Source organism: Geotrypetes seraphini, chromosome 7 (genome assembly GCF_902459505.1).
Source record: "Geotrypetes seraphini chromosome 7, aGeoSer1.1, whole genome shotgun sequence".
Lineage (NCBI taxonomy): Eukaryota > Metazoa > Chordata > Amphibia > Gymnophiona > Dermophiidae > Geotrypetes > Geotrypetes seraphini.
In genome coordinates, this window is record NC_047090.1 from 179,219,087 (window position 1) to 179,241,275 (window position 22,189).

Below are 22,189 nucleotides of genomic sequence, written 5' to 3' on the forward strand. Positions count from 1 at the left end.
TTATATCAGTACCTTGTCTGGTTCCGCATTGAGTGGTGCCATACAGGACAAATTGTCAGAAGCCTTTTGTTTAACTGCCCAGGAACCCATACCATTACGTTCCCATCACCGATTTCTACAGGACTTGGCCGGAGAATTGGACTATGCTTCATTGGCCTTAAAATGGACTCAAGACTTGCAGATTACCATTTCGGAGTTTTTCAATGGGCATGAAACTATTGGTATCTGTAGCAGAAAAAGAACGATATTACAAGTTTCTGGTCCGGGCATATTTTGCCCCAGTCCGAACTTTTCGGGCACATGTGAGTTCTACTGATTGTTGCCCGAAGTGTGCGGCCCCGGGAGCTTCTTTGGGCCATATGTTTTGGCTGTGTCCAGGCATACAGGCTTACTGGAAACGTGTTTGCTTGCATATTCAATCCATCTGGAACTGTACCTGGCAGCCTACAAACACATTTTTATTTACGTTAAAACTTACTTTGATGCCCATCTGTTCAGGTGCTGCGGCGTTTGTCCAAAAGGCTAGCTTCATGGGACTTAAAACTATTCTTCATTGCTGGCTGTCTCCGCACACTCCAACTGTTTCCCATTGGCGCACACAAATGATCCAGTTGGCAGGCTATGAACGTTTGTCCATTGCGGACATGAACTCTAAATCTGGTTCCTTATATTTACGTTGCTGGATGCCCTTTTGTTCTACCCTAACACCGGTAGTACGCAGTAGATTGTTGAATTGACCTGAACCCAGTTTGAGGCTGTTCCCATGGGAGGGTGGGTGGGATAGTGGGAGATTGGGGGGTTGGGGGGTGGGTTTTTTGGGTTACGGTGTTGCTGATTGGGTAACCTGTTTGATGGACTGATTGATCTTGTGTCTGTTCTGTATTTGAAAACCTAATAAAAAAGATTTAAATATAAAATTTTATTGTTGGTAGATCATTTTGACTTGGCCACAAAGGTAAGGGGGCGGGAGGGAGGGATGAGAGCTGCTGAAAGACATCTAGTAATCCTTGCAGGCTTGACTGTGCAGGGAATTATTTTTGTAAAATCATGTTTTGTTATGTGACTGGCATTATTTAGACTTTAATTTCTATGAATGAATAGAATGAAAATGATATAAAATTACTTGCTTCTTTTTATGTGCGTGTACTGAAGGAAAGTGGAGAGAGAGTGAGCTGAGGACGCTGAAGGGAAATGAGGAAGAGAGAGTGGGGAGAAGACGCTGATTTATAAATTGACAATTGTACAGAATATTGTTTCTTTTTATACTTTAATATAATAAGTTCAATATAAAACAATTCAAGGCTTGTGTGGATGGAATCAGGTGGTTTGTGGGGATGGTGACCGAGCTTACGGGGATTAGTCCAATAAAATGGTATTTTCTTATTTCTCATTATTTGTTTTATTTTTAGTTGTTAATTTGTAAAGTGGTGATTGTTATGTATCAGTTTTTTTAAATTTACATCTACTGTCTTTATATTTTGCACAGTATTAGAGGACATGTGTTACTGTTTTTGTGGTGTTGTGGTGTTGCATTGTATGCAGAGTCTGGTTTCTTGGTGGTTCAGTTTAACTTTTGTCTACATATTTCTATTTTTAGTTTGTGATTATTCCATATTGGGTGAGACACATGATGATACTCCTGGTCACATGGCCTCCACAGTACACATGACTCCTTTTGCCAGACTTCACCTCAGAATTCCTCAGTGGACCCTGGCATCTCAGTTGGCGCAGGTTTGCGACCCACTTTCTCGACACATTGCAGTCACTCCTTCATTGAGACAGTCTCTCCGCTGGTGGATGCTCTCTTCCAATCTCTCCAGAGGCTTGTTGTTTCAAACACCTCCTCATCAGAAGGTCCTCACAACAGATTCTTTGACCTATGCTTGGGGCGCTTATCTCAATGGTCTCCATACTCAAGGCCACTGGACCAGTACAGATCATCAGTGTCACATCAATCTGTTGGAACTCAGGGCAATTTTCAAGGCTCTCAAACCTTTTCAACATCTTCTTCAAGATCAGATAGTCCTCATTCGGACGGACAACCAAGTTGCCTTGTATTATGGGATCTTCCTTCCTTTGTCAAGAAGCTCTGAAGGTTTGGGACTGGGAAATCCGCCACACCTTCCTCAAAGCTGTCTACATCCAAGGGGTGAAAAATTGCTTGGCGGACAACTTGAGTCGTCTTCTGCAACCTCAAAAATGGACACTCCATTCCTCGCCTCTTCATCACATTTTTTCAGATAGATCTCTTCGCAGCTCCCCACAACCACAAACTGCCTCAGTTCTGCTCCAGGATCTATTCTCCTCATCGCCTCGAGGCAGATGCTTTTCTTCTGGAATGGACGAATCTCTTCCTGTATGCATTCCCTCCATTCCCTTTCATTCTCAAGACTCTTGTCAAGTTGAAGAACGATCATGCCACCATGATTCTGATTGCTCCTCGGTGGCCGAGACAACCTTGATACTCCCTTCTCCTTCAACTCAGCAGCAGGGAGCCATACCTTCTACCAGTTTTTCCATCTCTGCTTACACAGAGTCAGGGATCTCTGCTTCATCCCAACCTGCAGTCTCTACACCTGACAGCTTGGAACCTCTCAACATAACTCCTCTTCAGTTTTCTCAATCTGTAAGAGACATTTTAGAGGCTTTTAGGAAGCCTACCACTAGACAATGCTATCACAAAAAATGGACTAGATTTTCTACGTGGTGTTTTTCTCACGATACGGAGCCTCAACATTCCTCCTTATCTTCTGTTTTAGACTACCTTTTGCACTAATCCACCTCTGGCCTCAAGTCTACATTGATCCGAGTCCATCTCAGTGCAATTGCTGCTTTCCATCAGCCTATTGAAGGAAAACCTCTTTCTGCTCATCCGGTGGTTTCCAGATTCATGAAAGGACTTTTAATGTCAAACCTCCTCTCAAACCACCTCCAGTGGTTTGGGACCTCAATGTTGTTCTTACTCAATTGATGAAGCTTCCATTTGAACCAATGTCTAAGGCTCATCTGAAGTATCTCACTTGGAAAGTGGTGTTTCTCATTGCCCTCACTTCTGCTCGAAGAGTCAATAAGCTGCAAGCTTTAGATGTTGATCCACCTTTCACTGTGGTCCATCATGACAAGGTAGTTCTCTGTACTCATCCTAAATTCCTACCTAAAGTGGTTTCGGATTTCATCTCAACCAATCCATTATTCTCCCATTGTTTTTTCCAAAGCCTCATTCTCATCCTGGAGAATCAGCTCTTCATACTCTGGACTGTAAACATGCTTTGGCTTTCTATTTGGAACGCACCAACTTTTTGTCTCCTTCGATCCCAAGAAGTTGGGATATCTGATCTCTAAGCGTACCATCTCCAACTGGATGGCTGCTTGTATTTCTTTCTGTTATGCCCAGGCTGGATTACCCCTACACAGTAGAGTCACAGCTCATAAGGTCAGAGCAATGGCAGCTTCAGAAGCTTTCCTCAGATCTACACCTATTGAGGAAATTTGCAAGGCTGCTACTTGGTCCTCGGTTCATACATTTACTTCTCACTATTGTCTGGATGTTTTCTGCAGACGGGATGGCCAGTTTGGCCAGACAGTATTACAAAATTTATTCTCCTAAATTGCCAACACTCCCACCATCCCATTCTGGTTAGCTTGGAGGTCACCCATATGTGAGAATAGGCTGCCTGCTTGTCCTGGGATAAAGCACAGTTACTTACCGTAACAGGTGTTATCCAGGGACAGCTATTCTCACAACCCACCCACCTCCCCTGGTTGGCTTCTCTGCTAGCTACCTGAACTGAGGAGACGCGCCCTACGCTGGGCGGGAAGGCACTCACGCATGCGCGGTGCGGTCGACTCGAAACTTCTAGTTTCTACAAGCAAGTCTGCTTGCGAGCTTTCGCATCCGGGCTCTGTTGATGACGTCACCCATTTGTGAGAATAGCTGCCTGCTGTCCCTCGATAATACCTGTTACGGTAAGTAACTGTGCTTTATATACAACAGATATTTTATAAAGTATCTACAGTATAAATACTGTTTAACCATCTAATGTTATTTAGTAGCCAATTTAGTCAGTTGTCTTCTGGCACTTACATAAAAGGAGGGGAATTTGTAGTGTCTTGTAATACTGATTGTTTTACGTTTGAAATAGTAAATCTGTCTATTTAGCAAAAAAAAAAAAAAAAAAGCAATGGGTAAACATGATCTCCCTTTTCTAGACACCTATCAATAAACCACTAAATACAACCTTCCGCCTCGATTGCTTGCGTGTACTGTTATATTTGCTGTGTATTTGTGTTCCTATAGAGATAAAAGCTGCCCCGGAAAAATCTGAACTTGAACCTTGCCTACTTCATCCAAAAGAATGAAAGAAAACCTCGCCTAAGTCCAACCTGACCCGGACAAAAGTGGTCAGATTTCTACCCGGAGGTACCCGTCCTTGCCAATAATCATACTTTCAAATGTCAATAATATAGCACCTTGCAGCCCGATTAGTAGGGCGCCGCAGGCTCCCCGTGCATGGCGCCGATTGGCCGCCAGACCCGCGCTCCAAAGCCTCGAGCCGCCATTGGCGAGCGGGCGGGAACATGAAGCGCAGTCGGGCGCGAGCCTCGATGCCGGAGCGCGAGCCCACACGGCTCCGGGGCAGCTGCTGCAGGCTCGCGCGACGGAGGCGGCGTTGACCGGCGAGCTGGAGAAGCGGCAGCTTCCCCCTCAGCAGCTGGGGGGGTGGGAGGGGGGGAACTAAACAAGAACACTAACTGCGTGCTTAAAAACCCCCCCAAAACAAGCCGCATCCTGCAGTGGGGCATAAATATGAGCGATGCGCGCGCGCTGTTTCGCACGCCTGACGGACTGAAAAGAGCGGAGAAGCCGCGAAGCGAGACGACGGCACGAGCGTGCCCTGGCTGCGGCTCGGCTCGCTGACGTCGAGGAATTAGCGCGCGGCGGTGGAGGGGAGAAACGTGTCCGCGTGTAAGGGCGCGAGAGGCCGCCCCTGAGCCGATGGCCGACAGAACAGCCCCGAGCTGCCACCTGCGCCTGGAGTGGGTGTACGGCTACCGGGGCCACCAGTGCCGCAACAACTTGTACTACACGGCGGCCAAGGAGATCGTCTACTTCGTGGCCGGGGTGGGGGTGGTGTACAACACCCGCGAGCACAAGCAGAAGTTCTACCTGGGCCACACCGACGACATCGTCAGGTAAGAGGAAGCGCTTCAGCACCATGGCCCGTGGACAGCTCCCTGCGGAGTAAGGCCGCCTGGGATCGGGGAGGGAGGGAGGGAGGGGGGCCAGATTGCTCGGGGGCTGAGAGGGGAAACACGCACCGCATGCTTCCAGCTTTCTAAGAAGTTGGCCGTCTCTGGGGTCCCTCCTGCTAGGTGTGCATGACTTTCAGAAAACTTTCCTTGGGAATCGGCATTTGGGGTTATTTAGCCCGGAAATCATTTTTATAGCGCTGTGCATTTAACATTCTAACAGACGGTCCCTACTCAGAAGAGCTTACTATCTGATTTGGACAAAGTGGAGGGGTTCCAGATGCTGCACAGTAATCTGGTTGGGTGGAGAGCTTAGGGTTCAGAACCCCGTTCTCCACCCAGTCTTTCTCATTATATTCAGAATAGATTTGCATACAACAGAGGCAGTGCGTGCAAATCTATGGTATGCTTGTTCATTGTGGATTTTTTTTTTTTTTAAACATCTGACTGTAGGGATCTTCCAGGGACAGGGTTGAGAGCCACTGGTTTAGAAGGAAGACAGATCTAGGCCTTTGGTTTTCCAGAGTCCTGAACTGAAAAGGAACATTTTAGTACTGAAGCAACACAGAAAAATGGCCAGATTCAATGAGAGGGATCGGCATTATCATCCTTACTCAAACATCTCTGTATTGTGGCAACTGTGTTGGGCCCTAGTGACGTGTTTGTTGTGCAGCAGGTGGTGTGTTGCTGCCACTTAGATGTTTCAAAGTTAAATAATTAATGCTATAGTTCACCTTATATTATCTGTGAAACTGCTGGGATCACCTCTTCCAAAATAATTACTGTGCTTTGTAAACCTGGTAGTTGTATCTGGAAGAATCTTATACTTTTGCAAATCTAATTGATTCTACTAATTATTATTATTAATTTTTTTTTTTTTGGGGGGTGGCAGTTCAGAATGGCTTAGTGAATAGGGTATATATAGCATTCTCTTTTCATCTCAAGTAGGGTTTTATACATGCATTTTAGAATAGAGTCTTAATGATGTCAGCTTGGTATTTAAGTAGACGACTGTACAAATGAAAAAAAAAATCCCACAAACATGATCAGTGAGTGCATGGCTGAGCTAGACCAGAGGCTGCTTTTCCACTAGGGAGGATGAGCTATGCTTAAACAATATGTAATACAAGCAGTCCCCGGGTTTTTAAAGCTGTTCTTAAGCTGGATTTGTATGTAACTCAGAACTTGTTGATTTTAAGATTCTTGCTGCTTACCTCTGCTCCCAGTGCTAAAGCAATGGTTCCCAATCCTGTCCTGGGGCACCCCCAGCCAGTCGGGTTTTCAAGACATCCCTAATGAATATGCATGAGAGAGATTTGCATAAAATGGAAATGACAGGTATGCAAATCTCTCTCATGCATATTCATTAGGGATATCTTGAAAACCTGACTGGCTGGGGGTCCCCCAGGACAGGTTTGGGAGCCATTGCTCTAAAGTACAGCAGGCACAACCACACACTGTTCTTCATGTGGCCAGGCATCATTCCTAAATCTGCTATAGGAGAAGTGTAGGAGTCTAGGCCACTGGAAATACTGCTCAGTGAAATCAAATGAAGCCACAACCATGTTCTTAAGTACGAGTTGTACTTAAGTAAGGTGTCTGTAACTCGGGGACTGCCTGTATATGACATTGGATTAAAGGAGTCCTGACTATTTGTAATCCTATTTCTGAGATTGTGTTGGTCATTTCCGGTTGTTTTATGGAGTGATGTTAACTGCTTTAAAATGTCTAAACTTTTTCATTCACCCCTGGACCAGTCGCTTATTTTTGTTGCCAAAAGCTGATGCTGCTTTTCGAAAATGGCTTGGCATTTTTAAAGAATCCACCAGAGGGCTCATTTCAATGTTGAAAAGCCCATTTGCATGACATTGTCGGAGACTGCTAGAAAGCTCGCTATTGACAAAGATAATCCATTTTGATAATCTGCCGCTAAAATGCGTACAGGCTAAACTGTCGGTAAACTGTATAGCGACGGCATTAAAGTTTTCAGAATCTGGGCCTCAGTGTTCTTACCTGTGAAGTAATAAGCCTTAAAACTCATTGGATGCCCACCAAAGAAGTTTGCTTTGTTTTTAATTTTCCCAAAGCTTAAGTTTAGTGTTGCCACAGCAAATCTATTATCTAGTAGAGAATGACACGGGGAAAAATTCTGTCCCCTTCACCGCCCCGTGCCCGGACCACCATCCTCTGCACCGCCCCATCCCCGCTGTCCCTTTCACTGCCCCGTCCCCGTCTGCCGTCCCCTTCACCACCCCGTCACCGCACCGCTGTCTCTTTCACCGCCCTGGCCCCGGCCCCGTCTTCAGCGTCTTCTCCTCTCCATCCCCCCACCCCCAGCACCCTTCATGCGGTCCAGCAGCTCCCTCCCGCCGGCCAGCCGTGCATTTCCCTCCCTCCCTCCCTCCTTTTCCCTTACCTTTTCTTCTTAAAACTGGTGATTTCTATAAGGCTACGAGCTGTATTACAGCCGGAGCCTTGAAGTCGTGTCGGGTTGCCTGCTAGAAGTCTCCTCTGATGCAACCGGAAACAGGAAGTTGCATCAGAGGAGACTTTTACCAGCAGGCAACGCGATGCGACTTCAAGGCTCCAGCTGTAATACAGCTTGTAGCCTTATAGAAATCGCCAGTTTTAAGAAGAAAGGGTAAGGGAAAAGAAGGGAGGGAGATGCATGGCCGGCCGGCGGGAGAGAGTGGGCTGCCGGTTCGAACACTATTCACCGCGCATTCACTCCTTGTTCACCGCCCCGTGCTACCATTCACCACTCCACGGGGCGGTGAATGGCCTCCTCCCCGAACTCGCGGTGACCATTTTTTTAAATCACTGTTTTGGCGGGTTACCCGCGGCTAGCCGCGGTTAACCACCACCGTGTCATTCTCTGTTATCTAGTTCAATATGTCCCTGGTTTACTTTCATCTTGGCATCTTTCAAACAGTTGTGCATGGAGGGGCTAAACAAACCCAGTCTGTAACCCCACCCAAGTTATTGGAAGGTCCATAGCCACTGTTTCCTCTTAAGATGAGTGGGAGTCCTCCTGCAGAAGGGAGTGGTACTTCAGTACATTGCTCCCCCGATATTCGCGGGGGTTCCGTTCCAGGAATCCCTGCGAATGTTGAAAAACTGCGAATACGTTTATTAGCAGGGGAGACAGGAGAGGGCGGCAGGAGAGGGCAGCCGGAGCACCGGTGAGTGAAGGAAATCACTCGCGGAATGCTCTGACCGCCTCTTCCTGTCAAAGCAGCTCCTGATTGGTGAGGCCCGACTTTAGTACAGGAAGAGGCGGTCGGAGCATACCGCGAGTGATTTCCTTCACCTGCCGGCGCTCTGGCTGCCCTCTCCTGCCCGGTCCATTCGCGGTCAGAAAATACTGCGAATGACCAGGACCGCGAATCACAGACTGCAAATTTGTGGGGGAGCACTGTATTGTGTTTTCAATTACTAGGGACAGGCAGATTCCCTGTAGTCCTGCAGAGCGTATTACCTGTCCCACTGGCAGGACAGTAGCTGCAGGATTCCCACTCAGCTTAGAAGGAACAGTGTCCATGCCCCCAGTGATCCATCCCATTCCAAAGTCTTTGTGAGACTTCATAGCCTTGGAACCTTGGTTTGTGTCTTTTATGTGCTGCCATTAAGATTTTAGCACCTGTTTCTTCTGCTTCGCCAGGGTGTTTTCAAGTGCCCATTGTTTACAGAATTGAGATCTTTGGACATCTCTGCAGTGATCTGTTCATGGACTGGTGTTATTTAACCTGTTTATAAATGATCTGGAAATTAGAACGATGAGTGAGGTGATTAAATTTGCTGATGACACTTAAACTGTTCAAAGTTGTTAAAACACATGCAGACTGTGAAAATTGTAGGCAGACATTAGGAAACTGGAAGACTGGGCGTCCAAATGGCAGAATTTAATGTGGACGAATGCAAAGTGATGCACAATGGAAAGCATAACCCAAATCATAGTTACAAAATCGTACCAGATGCTAGGGTCCACCTTGGGAGTCAGTGCCCAAGAAAAAGATTTGGGTGTCTTTGTAGACAATACGATGAAACTTTCCGCCCAATGTGTGGTGGTGGCCAAAAAGCAAACGATGCTGGGAATTAATAGAAAAGGTAACATAGAAACATAGAACATGACGGCAGAAAAGGGCCACGGCCCATCTAGTCTGCCCACACTAATGGCCCACCCCCTAACTACCTCCATGAAGAGATCCCACATGCCAATCCCATCTTTTCTTAAAATCTGGCACGCTGCTGGCCTCAATTACCTGTTGTGGAAGATTATTCCAGCGATCAACCACCCTTTCGGTGAAGAAATATTTTCTGGTGTCGCCATGAAATTTCCCACCCCTGATTTTCAACGGATGCCCTCTTGTTGCCGTGGGTCCTTTAAGGAAAAAGAAATCCTCTTCCACCTCGATACGGTCTGTGACATATTTGAACATCTCGATCATGTCTCCCCTCTCTCTGCGTTCCTCGAGTGAGTATAGCTGCAACTTATCCAGTCGTTCCTCATACGGGAGATCCTTGAGTCCTGAGACCATCCTGGTGGCCATTCGCTGAATCGACTCAACTCTCCGCACATCTTTTTGATAATGCGGCCTCCAGAATTGTACACAGTATTCCAGATGGGGTCTCACCATGGATCTGTACAATGGCATTATGACCTCGGGCTTACAGCTGACGAAACTTCTACGAATACAGCCCATGATTTGTCTAGCCCTGGATGAAGCTTTCTCCACTTGATTGGCAGTCTTCATGTCTTCGCTAATGATCACCCCAAGTCACGTTCTGCTACAGTCCTTACTAGGATCTCACCATTTAGGGTGTAAGTCCTGCATGGATTTTTGCCGCCAAGGTGCATGACCTTACATTTTTTGGCATTGAAACTTAGTTGCCAAGCCTTTGACCAATGCTCCAACAGGAGTAGGTCCTGCGTCATACTGTCGGGCAGGTATAGTAAACAAGACTAAGAATGTTTATAATACTTCTGTATCAACCCATGGTGCAACCTTACCTTGAGTATTGTGTTCAGGTCTGGTCACCTAATCTCAAAAAAGATATATCGGAACTAGTAAAAGTTGAAAGAAGAGCGACCAAGATGATAAAGGGAATGGAATTCCTCTCACATAAGGAAAGATTATAGAGGTTAGAGCTCTTCAGTCTGGAAAAGAGATGGTTGAGAGGAGATATGATTGAAGTCTACAAAATCCTGAGTGATGTAGAATGGGTTTAAGTGGATCAATTTTTCACTCCCTGAAAAATTACAAAGACTAAGGAGACACTCGATTAAGTTACAGGGAAATACTTTTAAAACCAATAGGAGGAAATATTTTTTCATTCAGAGGGGCTATTCTTACGTTCTTATGTAATATATATATATATATATTGAAAGCCAGACAGTTACATAACTAATCACATTATTCCTTATCTCTGTTTCTCTTTTGAATCTCTTATAAAGATGTGTTATTCTTCCTATCTCGAGAGATTCTCCATTCTTCACCCCTACCAACATGGCTTCAGACCCAGCTTTAGCACTGAATCCCTCCTAGTTTCCCTAATTTCAAAGGTACAACAACTACACTCACGTAACAAATTCGCTGTCCTATTACAATTCGATCTTTCTGCTGCTTTTGATGTCATCCACCACGACATACTACTTTACCAACTTTCTGAGATTGGAATCGACTCCACCGTCCTAATGTGGTTCTCAAACTTCCTACGCTCCCGCTCCTACACCGTCAACACAAATGGCACCATGTCCACTCCTTGGACTCCATCTTGCGGTGTCCCTCAAGGATCACCCCTTTCCCCTATTCTCTTTAACATCTACATGTCCTCCCTGAAACTCTTTCAACTATCCCCCCTGGAAACAATCTACACTTATAGATGACATCCTTGTCCTCCTTGAGACTGACCAGAACCTCACCAACCTCCACGAAAACATTACAGCTTGCATAATGAGACTCCGTGCCTGGTCCCTTTCGGTACAGATGAAACTAAACGAATCAAAAACAAAACTACTCTGGCTCAGCCCAAAATTCGAACACCTGCCCACCCTTTTCGCACTACCCACAGGCGATACACTCCAGCTCGAATTCTCATGCAAGGTCCTTGGTATCATTATCGATTCCTCTCTCTCCCTCAATGACCACCTCAACTCCTTGGCAAAATCATGCTTTTTCAGCCTCCACATGCTGAGGAAAGCCAGATCCTACTTCAGCCAACAACACTTTGCCATCCTGGTCCAATCCATCATCCTCTCCAAACTAGATTACTGCAACGCCATCTACTTGGTAAATCTATAAAAAAAAAAGTCTTCTAAGACTCCAACTAAGCCAGAATACTGCAGCCAAACTGATCTTCTCAAAACGCAAATCTGACCATGCCTCCCCACTCTTTGCCAAACTTCACTGGCTCCCAATAATCTCCAGAATCCATTTCAAATGTTCCTGCCTGGTTTTTAAGATCATTCATGGCATCCTCCCTCCTCTTATCCCACTGTCTTTCAACTCCTCCAGTCCCGACTCCTCCAGAACTGCCCAAAGGTATAAACTAGCCTTCCCCTCCCTACGCGGCATCCACTATGCAGGCAAACTGGGAAAATCCCTTCTCTTCAAAATCACAGGTCTTTGGAACGACCTCACCTCCCCGTTGCGGAACCTGAGCTCCCTTCAGTTATTCCGCAAACAACTGAAAACCTGGCTTTTCAGCAAATTGTAACTCTATCCTTCCCCCCCTTTTTCTCCCCCCTTCTTCACATAAGTTCATGTAATCCTTTTTCTTCTTCTCTACCTACTATTTTAAGTTCTTGTAAACCGTGTCGAGCTCCATACTCGTGGAGATGATGCAGTATATAAATTTAAGGTTTAGATTAGATTAGATTAGATTATTGATACTGTATAACCGGAAAAAAATGTTCCTACTCATTCTTACTTTTTCCTTGTTTGTCTTTCCTATGATGCAATGGAGTTCTTTTCTATTTCTTTATTATTTGAAATTTTAAATAATAGGAAATGTGGCATAGTTAAGTAAATCCAGAAGAAACCAAAAGAAACTCTGTGGAATGACGATGTTCCTTAAATGGACTTTATTTGAAAAATGTCAAAGTTCCAAAGATATAACAAATCATCCACATAAAATAAAATCATCCACATAAAAGTAAAATAATCCACATGAAAAACCCTAAAGGACCTAGTCCACTAGTAACGCAGGACCCAACACGGTCCACATTTCGACAAAGAGTCTTCTTCAGGGGTCCCTGAGGGTCCTATAATGGTGAATACGTGGAAATGCTAATATGTGGTGAGCCGCAAGTAAGATGCTGCTTGCATCCAGAGTGAATAGTTAAGTAAATACAATAAACCATATGGAGAATATGATGAAGCTGTTAAACTGTAGCATGCTTTAGGATCTGGAATACTGTGTGCAATTCTGGAGGCCACATTACCGGAAAGATGTGCTTCGAGCTGAGTCGGTCCAGCGGATGGCCACTAGGATGGTCTCCGGACTCAAGGGTCTCTCATACGAAGAAAGACTGGGCAAACTGCAGCTCTATACTCTAGAGGAGCGCAGGGAAAGGGGTGACATGATTGAGACGTTTAAGTACGTCACAGGTCGTGTCGAGGTGGAAAACGACATATTCTTTCCCTTGGGACCCTCGGTCACAAGGGGGCACCCGCTCAAACTCAGAGGAGGGAAATTTAGTGGTGACACCAGGAAGTATTTCTTCACAGAAAGGGTGGTAGATCACTGGAACAAACTTTCGGTGCAGGTGATCAAGGCCACCAGCGTGCTCGACTTTAAGAATAAATGGGACATCCAGTGGGATCTCTACGAGGGTCGAGTTAAGGAACTAGGTCATTAGCACTCAGACTTAATGGGGTGGGTCAGTAGAGTGGGCAGACTTGATGGGCTGTAGCCCTTTTCTGCCGTCATCTTTCTATGTTTCTATGTTCTATGTTTGCAAGAAAGGTAATCTTAAAATTCAAGCATGGTTTTATTTTTACTCTGTTTTGGATACTTGCAAATCATACATAATGTGTAAGAAATACACAACCCATTATTATTTTCTTTCTTTTTTCCACAAAGCATACTATACATCTGTTTTACCTTTGGCTCCCCTCAGTGGCGAAGTAAGGGTGAGCGGTGCCCCTCCCTTTCCCCGTATCTTTTTAACTTCTACGGCCTGAGCATCATGCCCGTATCGGTGTCGGCTCACCCTTTGACGTCAGTTCCTAGGCGCGGATCCTGGAAATGACTTTAGAGAGGGTGCCGAAGCCGACACAGGCAGCAGCCTTGCGCCGGGTAAGTAAAAAAGGTTTGGGGGAAGGGGCGCACGCGCATGGCAAGGAGAGGAAGAGGGGTGCCGTGCCCCCAACTTACAATGCCACTTGCTCCCCTACGTAAGAGTAGCCTAATGATTAGAGCAGCAACAAACTCAATTCAGATGCCACTGTGGCTGTTTGCGATTTTGAGCAAGTCACCTAACCCCTCTTATTTCAGGTACAAATATGAAAAGCAACTCTATAATGTGGTGCCTAAGTTGAGACAAAAAAAAATTGGTGCCTTAGCTCACTGTTTCTCAATTTCTTCAAGCCAAGTACCCCCTAAATCTAAGAAATATCAACTAAGACCCCTGCCCAGGCTCTGCCCCTGACCCCACCCCCATAATAATAGTACTAATTGTAATGTAATTTCTTCTATCCATTTTTCATATACACACAATATAATCTTATTAATACATAATGGTAACCACAAATTTTTTTAAAAAACCACTAAGCACACTATACACAGAAAATGTTAATTATCATTTATATTGGAGGGGGGGTCAAAGAGGTCAAGGCAGATGACTTTTAAAATATGCAATGTCACCTCATTAATAACTATAGAAAAATATAGTGTAAAATATAGACAGCAGATATAAATTCTCAAAACTGACACATTTTGATCACTAAATTGAAAATGAAATCATTTTTCCTACCTGTGCTGTCTGGTGATTTCATGAGTCTCTGGTTGCACTTCCTTCTGACTGTGCATCCAATATTTCTTTCTTTCTGCCTCCTGCATGCTTTCTCTCCTACAGTCCTCATCCCCTCCCCCAACCAACATCTCTCTCTCTCCATGAGTTCAGTTTTTTACTCTCCACCCTCTCCCCCTTCCCCTTAGTGTAACATTTCTCCTTCCCACCTTTCTGCCCTCCCCATCCATCTCTCACTCTCTCTCTCTATGAGTCCAACACTTTCTGCCTCCTGCACACTTCCTCTCCTTCAGACCTCATTCCCTTCCCTAACCAACATCTCTCTCTGTCCCTCCATAAGTCCAACTTTTCTTCCTCTCTCCTCCACCCCACTTGGCAACATGTCTCTCTCTCTCTCTCTCTCTCACTATCTATCTGTCTTGAGATCTAGGCATCTCTCCCACCCCCTCTACTGTCACATCCAACATTTTTCCCTCATCCCTGGGATCATGTGCAGCATTTCTCACCCCTGCCCACCAGCCTCATTTCTCCATCTGTCATCCCTCTTCAGCACAATGCCACATTTCTCCCTCCATCACAATTGTCAGTTCTGATCGACAAGTCAATGAAGTCATCTACGCAATGTACGGCGAAAAGGGCGAACAGAATGCTAGGAATGATAAAGAAGGGGATCACGAACAGATCGGATAAGGTTATCATGCCGCTGTACCGGGCCATTGTGCACCCTCACCTGGAGTACTGTGTCCAGCACTGTCACCATACAGGAAGAAGGACACGGTACTACTTGAGAGGGTCCAAAGAAGAGCGACTAAGATGGTTAAGGGGTTGGAGGAGCTGCCGTACAGCGAAAGATTAGAGAAACTTGGCCTCTTCTTTCTCGAACAGAGGAGATTGAGAGGGGACATGATCGAAACATTCAAGGTACTGAAGGGGATAGACTTAGTAGATAAGGACAGGTTGTTCACCCTCTCCAAGGTAGGGAGAACAAGAGGACATTCTCTAAAGTTGAAAGGGGATAGATTCCGTACAAACGTAAGGAAGTTCTTCACCCAGAGAGTGGTGGAAAACTGGAACGCTCTTCCGCAGGCTGTCATAGGAGAAAACACCCTCCAGGGATTCAAAACAAAGTTAGACAAGTTCCTACTGAACAAGGACATACGCTGGTAGGGCTAGTCTCAGTTAGGGCGCTGGTCTTTGACCAAAAGGGCCGCCGCGTGAGCAGACTGCTGGGCATGATGGACCATTGGTCTGACCCAGCAGCGACATTTCTTATGTTCTTATGAATAATCAAAACTCTGTACCCTAAAGAATTCTTTCTGTGTTAAGGACTGGGTGGATATATTCATATGCATCTAAGCAACACCTTCAAAATTGTCTGAGAAGGAACACACTGTGAAGCTGATAATGAAAAATATAAATGTAAATATGTGTGTGAAACGAGAGTCCTCGGTTTTCACAACTCATTAAGGGAAAACCTTTGAACAAGAGTTGTCAATTTTCATTAACCCAATCGGGTAACAATGTCTTGAAACATCCCAGGATCTCTTTTGTGCAAATTCGTGATAAATCAAAAACTGTGTCCTTCTGAATAATGAACGAATATATCTCGCAGTCTATAGCAGTGGTCTCAAACTCGCGGCCCCCCCCCCAGGTGCTATTTTGTGGCCCTCGGTCTGGACATGACGATCAAGTGTCGGCTCCCTTGTTGCGGTCGTTTTTCCGTTCAAAGCCGCGGGAGGTGGCAACTCCATGCGCGATCCGTGCCTGCGTTGGAAGCGGTCCAGAGGAAGGTGACGAAAATAGTAAAGGGTTTGAAGCAAAAGAAGTATGAGAAGAGACTGGAAGACCTAAATATGTATACTCTGGAAGAGAGGAGGGACAAGGGAGATATGATACACACATTTAAATACTTGAAAGGTATTTATATAGAACCAAATGTCACTGACTCCAGTTCTGCTTTGGAGAGGCACACGAGCATCGCTCTGCCCCTCCCCCGAGCCAGCGGGGATAGCATTGGGAGTTTTCAGCGGGCCGAGTTCTTTCGACGGGAGTCCAGCTCCGGAGAGGCACACGAGCACCGCTCTGCCCCTCCCCCGAGCCAGCGAGGAGAACACTAAAAGTTTTCAGCGGGCGAGTTCTTTCGACAGGAGTCCAGCTCCGGAGAGGCACACGAGCATCGCTCTGCCCCTCCCCCGAGCCAGCGGGTTTAACAGCCTACGGGATTCCTCCCTTTTACCCCCGCACCAGCTACCCGCAGTCGGCAGGGGATTTCGGGTCTATCCCGTGGAGCGTGGGAGCACGCTCATCCCCTCCCCCGATCCAGCAAGGGACAAGTCTTCTTCCTTAAAAACTACACTGCCTACGGCATTTCCTTATTGAGTTTATAGTATTATTTTCATATCTGACTTTTGCAGCCATCAAGTCTCACCGAGGTTCGGTGAGATCCTGAGAAATTCCAGTCCCCCTAGTTTCTACTCTTGATCCCTGACCCAAGCCTCTCACCCCCACTCAGCAAAATGGCACCCTCCACTACCAAACTCCTATGCATCATGTTACTGCTTTCCCTACTCTCAACAAACTGGAAAACAGCAGGCTACCACTTTTCAACAATTCCAATAGTGACAACAACACACAGACAGACACATCCACACAAGAAACTTCAGTTAGGAAACCTGATAGAATGCACAACAACCACACAAGAAAGCATCCCAACCACATGGGGACGAAAACCACCCCACAACACAAATAAGTCAGGTCACAAACTCTCCCATACTTCCAAGAACCTCCTTCACCCACAGCTTATTCCCAACATCCACAAGAATCAAATCACAATCCCCTGTGCGTATATGAACATAAGATCAATCAGCCCAAAGGCAGACCTATTAAAAGACTGGATAGTTAAAGAACAGTTAGGCTGCCTTTTCCTAACCGAAACCTGGCTATCCTCCGACTCAGACCCTAGCATTACAGAATTCTGCCCTAAGGGATACAAACTCGAATTAGTCTGCCGAGAAAAAAAGCGAGGGGGCGGTCTGGCTATCCTAGTGAAAAACAACCTTACCATTACAGTCCTAGACAAACACTCCACCCCCCAATCAGACCTGCTTGCCTGTCAAATCTCCAGTAACTCACTCAAAGATACCCTAACTTGCATCCTCTGCTACATCGTTCCAGGAAAATGGAATACCACAAAACATGATCTTGAAGATTTCATCTTCCGGAACTCATTAACCTCAACACACAACCTGCTTCTCGGCGACATAAATCTCCACCTAGAAGACAGCTCCTCCAAACAAGCTGAAGGCATAATCTCATACCTCAATGCACTCTCCTACCAAATTCTGTATCCGCAACCCACACACGAAAAAGGCCACCAACTCGATATTGCAGCTTACATGGCCCAACACCCCCATACACCTAACATTCATATCTCCAATGGGGCCTGGCACCCCTCTCTATGGTCAGACCACTTCAAATTCACCTTCAACATCAACTGGACACAAAGCACAAGCAAACACGAAACCCACAAAACCACCTTCAAAACCCGACCAAAAATCGACCCCTCTACATTCTGGACCACAGTAGACCCCGCAATCGCCTCCATAGACCACAATGTATTCATTCGCCAGTGGCGCTCCCTGAGCGAAACAACCCTGAATAGACTAGCCCCAGAAAAGACAAAACACAAACTTTGCAGATCCTCTGACAAATGGTTCGACACAGAACTTCTTCAACTAAAAAGACACTGCAGACAACTCGAAAGAGTATGGCAAAAAAAGAACCAAGAACTAACCAAAGTAGCTTGGAGAAACCTAATAAAACAATACAAAGCCAAACTTAAAGAAAAACGAAGAGCTTACTACTCCAAACTAATCGGCACAGAACCCATAGACACAAAGAAACTCTTCCAACTTGTGAAGAACCTCACAGACACTCAGCCATTCCTAGCCACTCAAGGAACCCAACCTCCAAAGGCCACCCAACTAGCAGACCACTTCAAGAACAAGATCGCTACCATCAGAGCCTCCTTCTCCAATTCACCGACCCTCCTAGAAGAGATCATAATAAACCCCACAACTGATGAAGCCACTGCAGCCGACAGACACTGGTCCAACTTTAAAAAGGTGCAATGGTGGGACTTTAACCAACTCTACAATAAATATAGTCGAGCGTCATGCGACCTGAATAATTGCCCCTCATATTTACTAACAAATGCCTCCCCCAAATTTAGAGCTTGCCTATTGAAATGGATCCAAACAACACTCACGGAAGGCCAATTCCCACAAGACCTAGGAGAAATCATAATCACTCCAATACTGAAAGACCACAAAGGACCAATAGACACCCCTTCCAACTACCGACCCATAGCCTCTATTCCACTATATGTTAAACTAATAGAAGGTCTGGTTGCCCAATACCTCACCAACTACCTTGAAGACCACAACCTACTCCACCCAACTCAATCAGGGTTCAGATCCAACCACAGCACTGAGACACTGCTAGTCTCCCTTCTAGATACAGCCCGACAACACCTTAGCAAAGGAAGAAGGATGCTGATAATTCAACTAGACCTCTCAGCCGCATTTGACCTGGTTGACCACAGTATACTTCTTCAGATATTAGAAGCAATAGGGATCTCAGGCGGAGTATACAACTGGTTCCAAGGATTCCTCAAAACAAGAACATACAGAGTAAAAACAAAAGATCTAATATCGGAAACCTGGACCAATCCCTGCGGAGTACCTCAAGGTTCACCACTCTCACCCATGCTCTTCAATGTCTTCATTGCCTCCCTTGGTACCCTATTAGACAAACTCGAAGTAACCTCATTCAGCTATGCAGACGATATAACCATACTCCTTCCCTTTGACTCACAAGACCCCACTACAACAGATAACCTGGTAAAAACCCTAGAAATAGTGGAAAACTGGATGACAGAACACAAACTGAAGCTCAATCCAGACAAAACTAAATTTCTACTGCTTGAAAAAGACAAAACCCCCTTCGATAACTGAACTAGAAATAAAAACCACCAAATATCCTATACAGACCACTCTCAAACTCCTTGGAGTAACAGTAGATAGATGCTGCACTCTTCAGGTGCAAATCAACAAAATCACACAAAAAGCATTCTTTACCATGCGCAACCTTCGCAAAATTAGAAAATTCTTCGGCAAAGAACAATACAGACTCATAGTTCAATCCCTAGTCCTAAGTCTACTGGACTATTGCAATATCCTCTACCTTCCTTGTCCCACCTACCTAATAAAACAACTACAGACTGTCCAGAACACTGCCCTCAGACTGATCTATTCCCTTCGAAAATTTGACCACATCACCAACGCCTTCCTAGATTCACACTGGCTTCCAATACAAGCCCGCATCCAATTTAAGCTATATTGCATATTATTCAAAACATTAAACGGAACGGCACCCTCTCACTTAAACAACCGCCTAAATAGGAACCTCTATTCCAGACAAAGGAGAACCCAGTCCCCTTTCTCCTACCCCCCTTATAAAGGAACTAAGCGCAAAAAGATGTACGACAACCTACTAGCAACACATGCAGCTAAATTGGACCCCTCCATCACCAACCTACTGACAGCTTCAACTGACCTCAAAGCTTTTCGAAAAGAAATCAAAACCATACTATTCAAGAAATTTATCCTAATTTCCTAACCCCACTCTTCTCCCCTCTCTCCCCTTCTTAGGATCCTCCCTTCAAAATGTGATTTAGACCTAACGCCTTTAACTGTATTCCTCTTCCTGAAAACGTCCAGCTATCGTTTAGATGTATTAGGCCCAACGCCGTTAATTGTATTCCTATTCCTGGAAATGTCCAGTTATCTTTTTGTTGTAATCCGCTTAGAACTGCAAGGTACAGGCGGAATAGAAGTCATTAATGTAATGTAATGTAATGTAATGTACTTCTAAAACACTTCCAGGAAAAATTTGGTTAATCTTACCATGCTAATGTAATTTTTAAAGTTTTTTTTAAAATATCGCTGTCTGTATACACTCTCTTCCTCTGTAAACTGCTCTGAACTGTTTGTTGTATTGTGGTATCTAATATAATAAAATGCTAGGCCGCGCATGCGCACTAAAAAAAAACGTGTTCCCTGATCCGTCCCGAAAACACGAGTGCGCATGCGCACGTTTTACGTCATCACCTACTCTCCACCTCGCGCCACCGATCACTGTCACCACCTGCTCTCCAGCTCGCGCCACCGATCACTGTTCCTCCTGCACCATGCCACGCCAGGCATGTCCGCCGCCGACCTCAAACTCCTGGGGGCCGCCGGTGCTGTGCTGAGGTCCCGCCTCCCGCTTCCGCCCTACACGGCGCCGCCAGACCAGGCCCTACACTGAGATCCGCGATCAGGGTTGCCATGGAAACCCTGCCGCAGCCTCGCGGCTAAGTAGGGGGACAACAATCGCGCTTATGTTCAAGCCGCCGCCACGACTCCTCTCTCGAACCGCACCAGGATCGAGAGAGGAGCTGCGGCGGGGGCTTGAGCATAAGCGCCATTGTTGTCCCCTACCTGCCCAACATAGCTGCAACCAGTGTACTCCAGCAAAGCACAGCCGCCATGACATCACACTCTCCCATACCGTCACGGCCAACCCGGACTGCTGCAGCATCACAAAACCCCTACCGTGTCACTAATGGCAGCACTCCACTCCAAAACACAACCCCCCCCCAAATCCAAAGACAGGGAAGAAGGGAGGGAACGGAGTAACCAACTGCACTCCCGAAAGACGAGGAGGGTGAAAAATCAACTTCCAAACATGACCGTGCGCGACTAAGGCCGAAACAACCATAGCGAGGCTGCGGCGGCCTTCCTCACCCGGCTCACATTTAATCCAAATAAACAACCGGGGCTGCCTAAAGAAACAAACTTTCACGGTGCTTGGCCCGCAAAACAATTCCTGCCGTTCCCGAAATTTACCCCACCGTTCCTTCCCTTCCTCCATCAGGTACAGTTCATCTCCGCCTATGTTAAAAGGAGCTGCTTTGAAATTGGAGCCCTGCCGCCACCGTAACACGTTCCCTCTGCCGCGGTCCCATATGTCAGAGAAGGGGCGGGACCAAGGCAGAGGGGAACGTGCTACGGCAGTGGCAGGCCTCCGATTTCGACGCGGCTCCTTTTAACATTGGTGGATTCACTGCACCTGATGGAGGGAGGGAAGGAAAGGTGGTTGGACGCTGTTGAGCCCCTCTTTAGCCTCAGACCCTCTCCTAACTGCTCCCTCCTGTCTCAGACCACTGGAGCACCTGATGGAGAGAGGGAAGGAAAGGTGGTTGTGTGCTGTTGAGCCCCTCTTTGCCCTCAGACCCTCTCCTAACTGCTCCCTCCTGTCTCAGACTACTGGGGGGAGGTGCCTGTCTTCAGCTGCAGGGATGGAGGGAGGGAAGAAGAAAGAAGGGGCCCTGGCAAGCCAGTTATCAAAAGCCAACCATAGCCTGGGACCCCTACATGATATGAATAATGACCAGACAACAAAAGGTAAGAAAAATAATTTTATTTTCTGTTTTGTGATTACAATATGTCAGATTTTAAATGTGTCTTGAGGGAGGCTGCCGCTGCGGCTTTGCACAGAGGGGCACCATTTTCGTGGGAGCCGGCCTTCGGAGAGGCATGGGACGCTGGGACGGATTGCGGAGGGGCTGCCGCTGCGAAGGGCTTTGGAGGGGGAGCCAGCCAGACCGCGAGTGTGGGGACGTTGTAAGCGCGGATTGGTCAAGGAGCCGCCGCTGCTGAAGCTTTGAAATTGCTCTCCCACTGTCACTCCCTCCCGCCCCATCTCTGCCTCTGCCCCTGCCCAGGTTCAAAAGCAGGAGACATCTAGCACCCGTTAATCTAACGGGCTTAAACACTAGTATCAAAATAAAGTTATTATTATTATCTTTTCCAGAGAAGAGAAAATGGTAAAACTAGAGGACATAATTTGAGGTTGCGGGAG

At 46.2% G+C, this 22,189-nt stretch overlaps 1 protein-coding gene across 2 annotated transcripts in view; it reads left to right on the forward strand.

The window, feature by feature from the left end:
- The first annotated feature begins 4,957 nt into the window (after positions 1-4,957).
- EML5 (EMAP like 5) overlaps positions 4,958-22,189 on the forward strand; it is a 382,142-nt gene continuing 364,910 nt past the window's right edge. For both annotated transcript variants that reach the window (XM_033952880.1, XM_033952881.1), the window contains exon 1: positions 4,958-5,193. In XM_033952880.1, the coding sequence (XP_033808771.1) occupies positions 4,997-5,193 (197 nt within the window). In that variant the 5' untranslated portion in view covers positions 4,958-4,996. The remainder of the gene's footprint in view (positions 5,194-22,189) is intronic.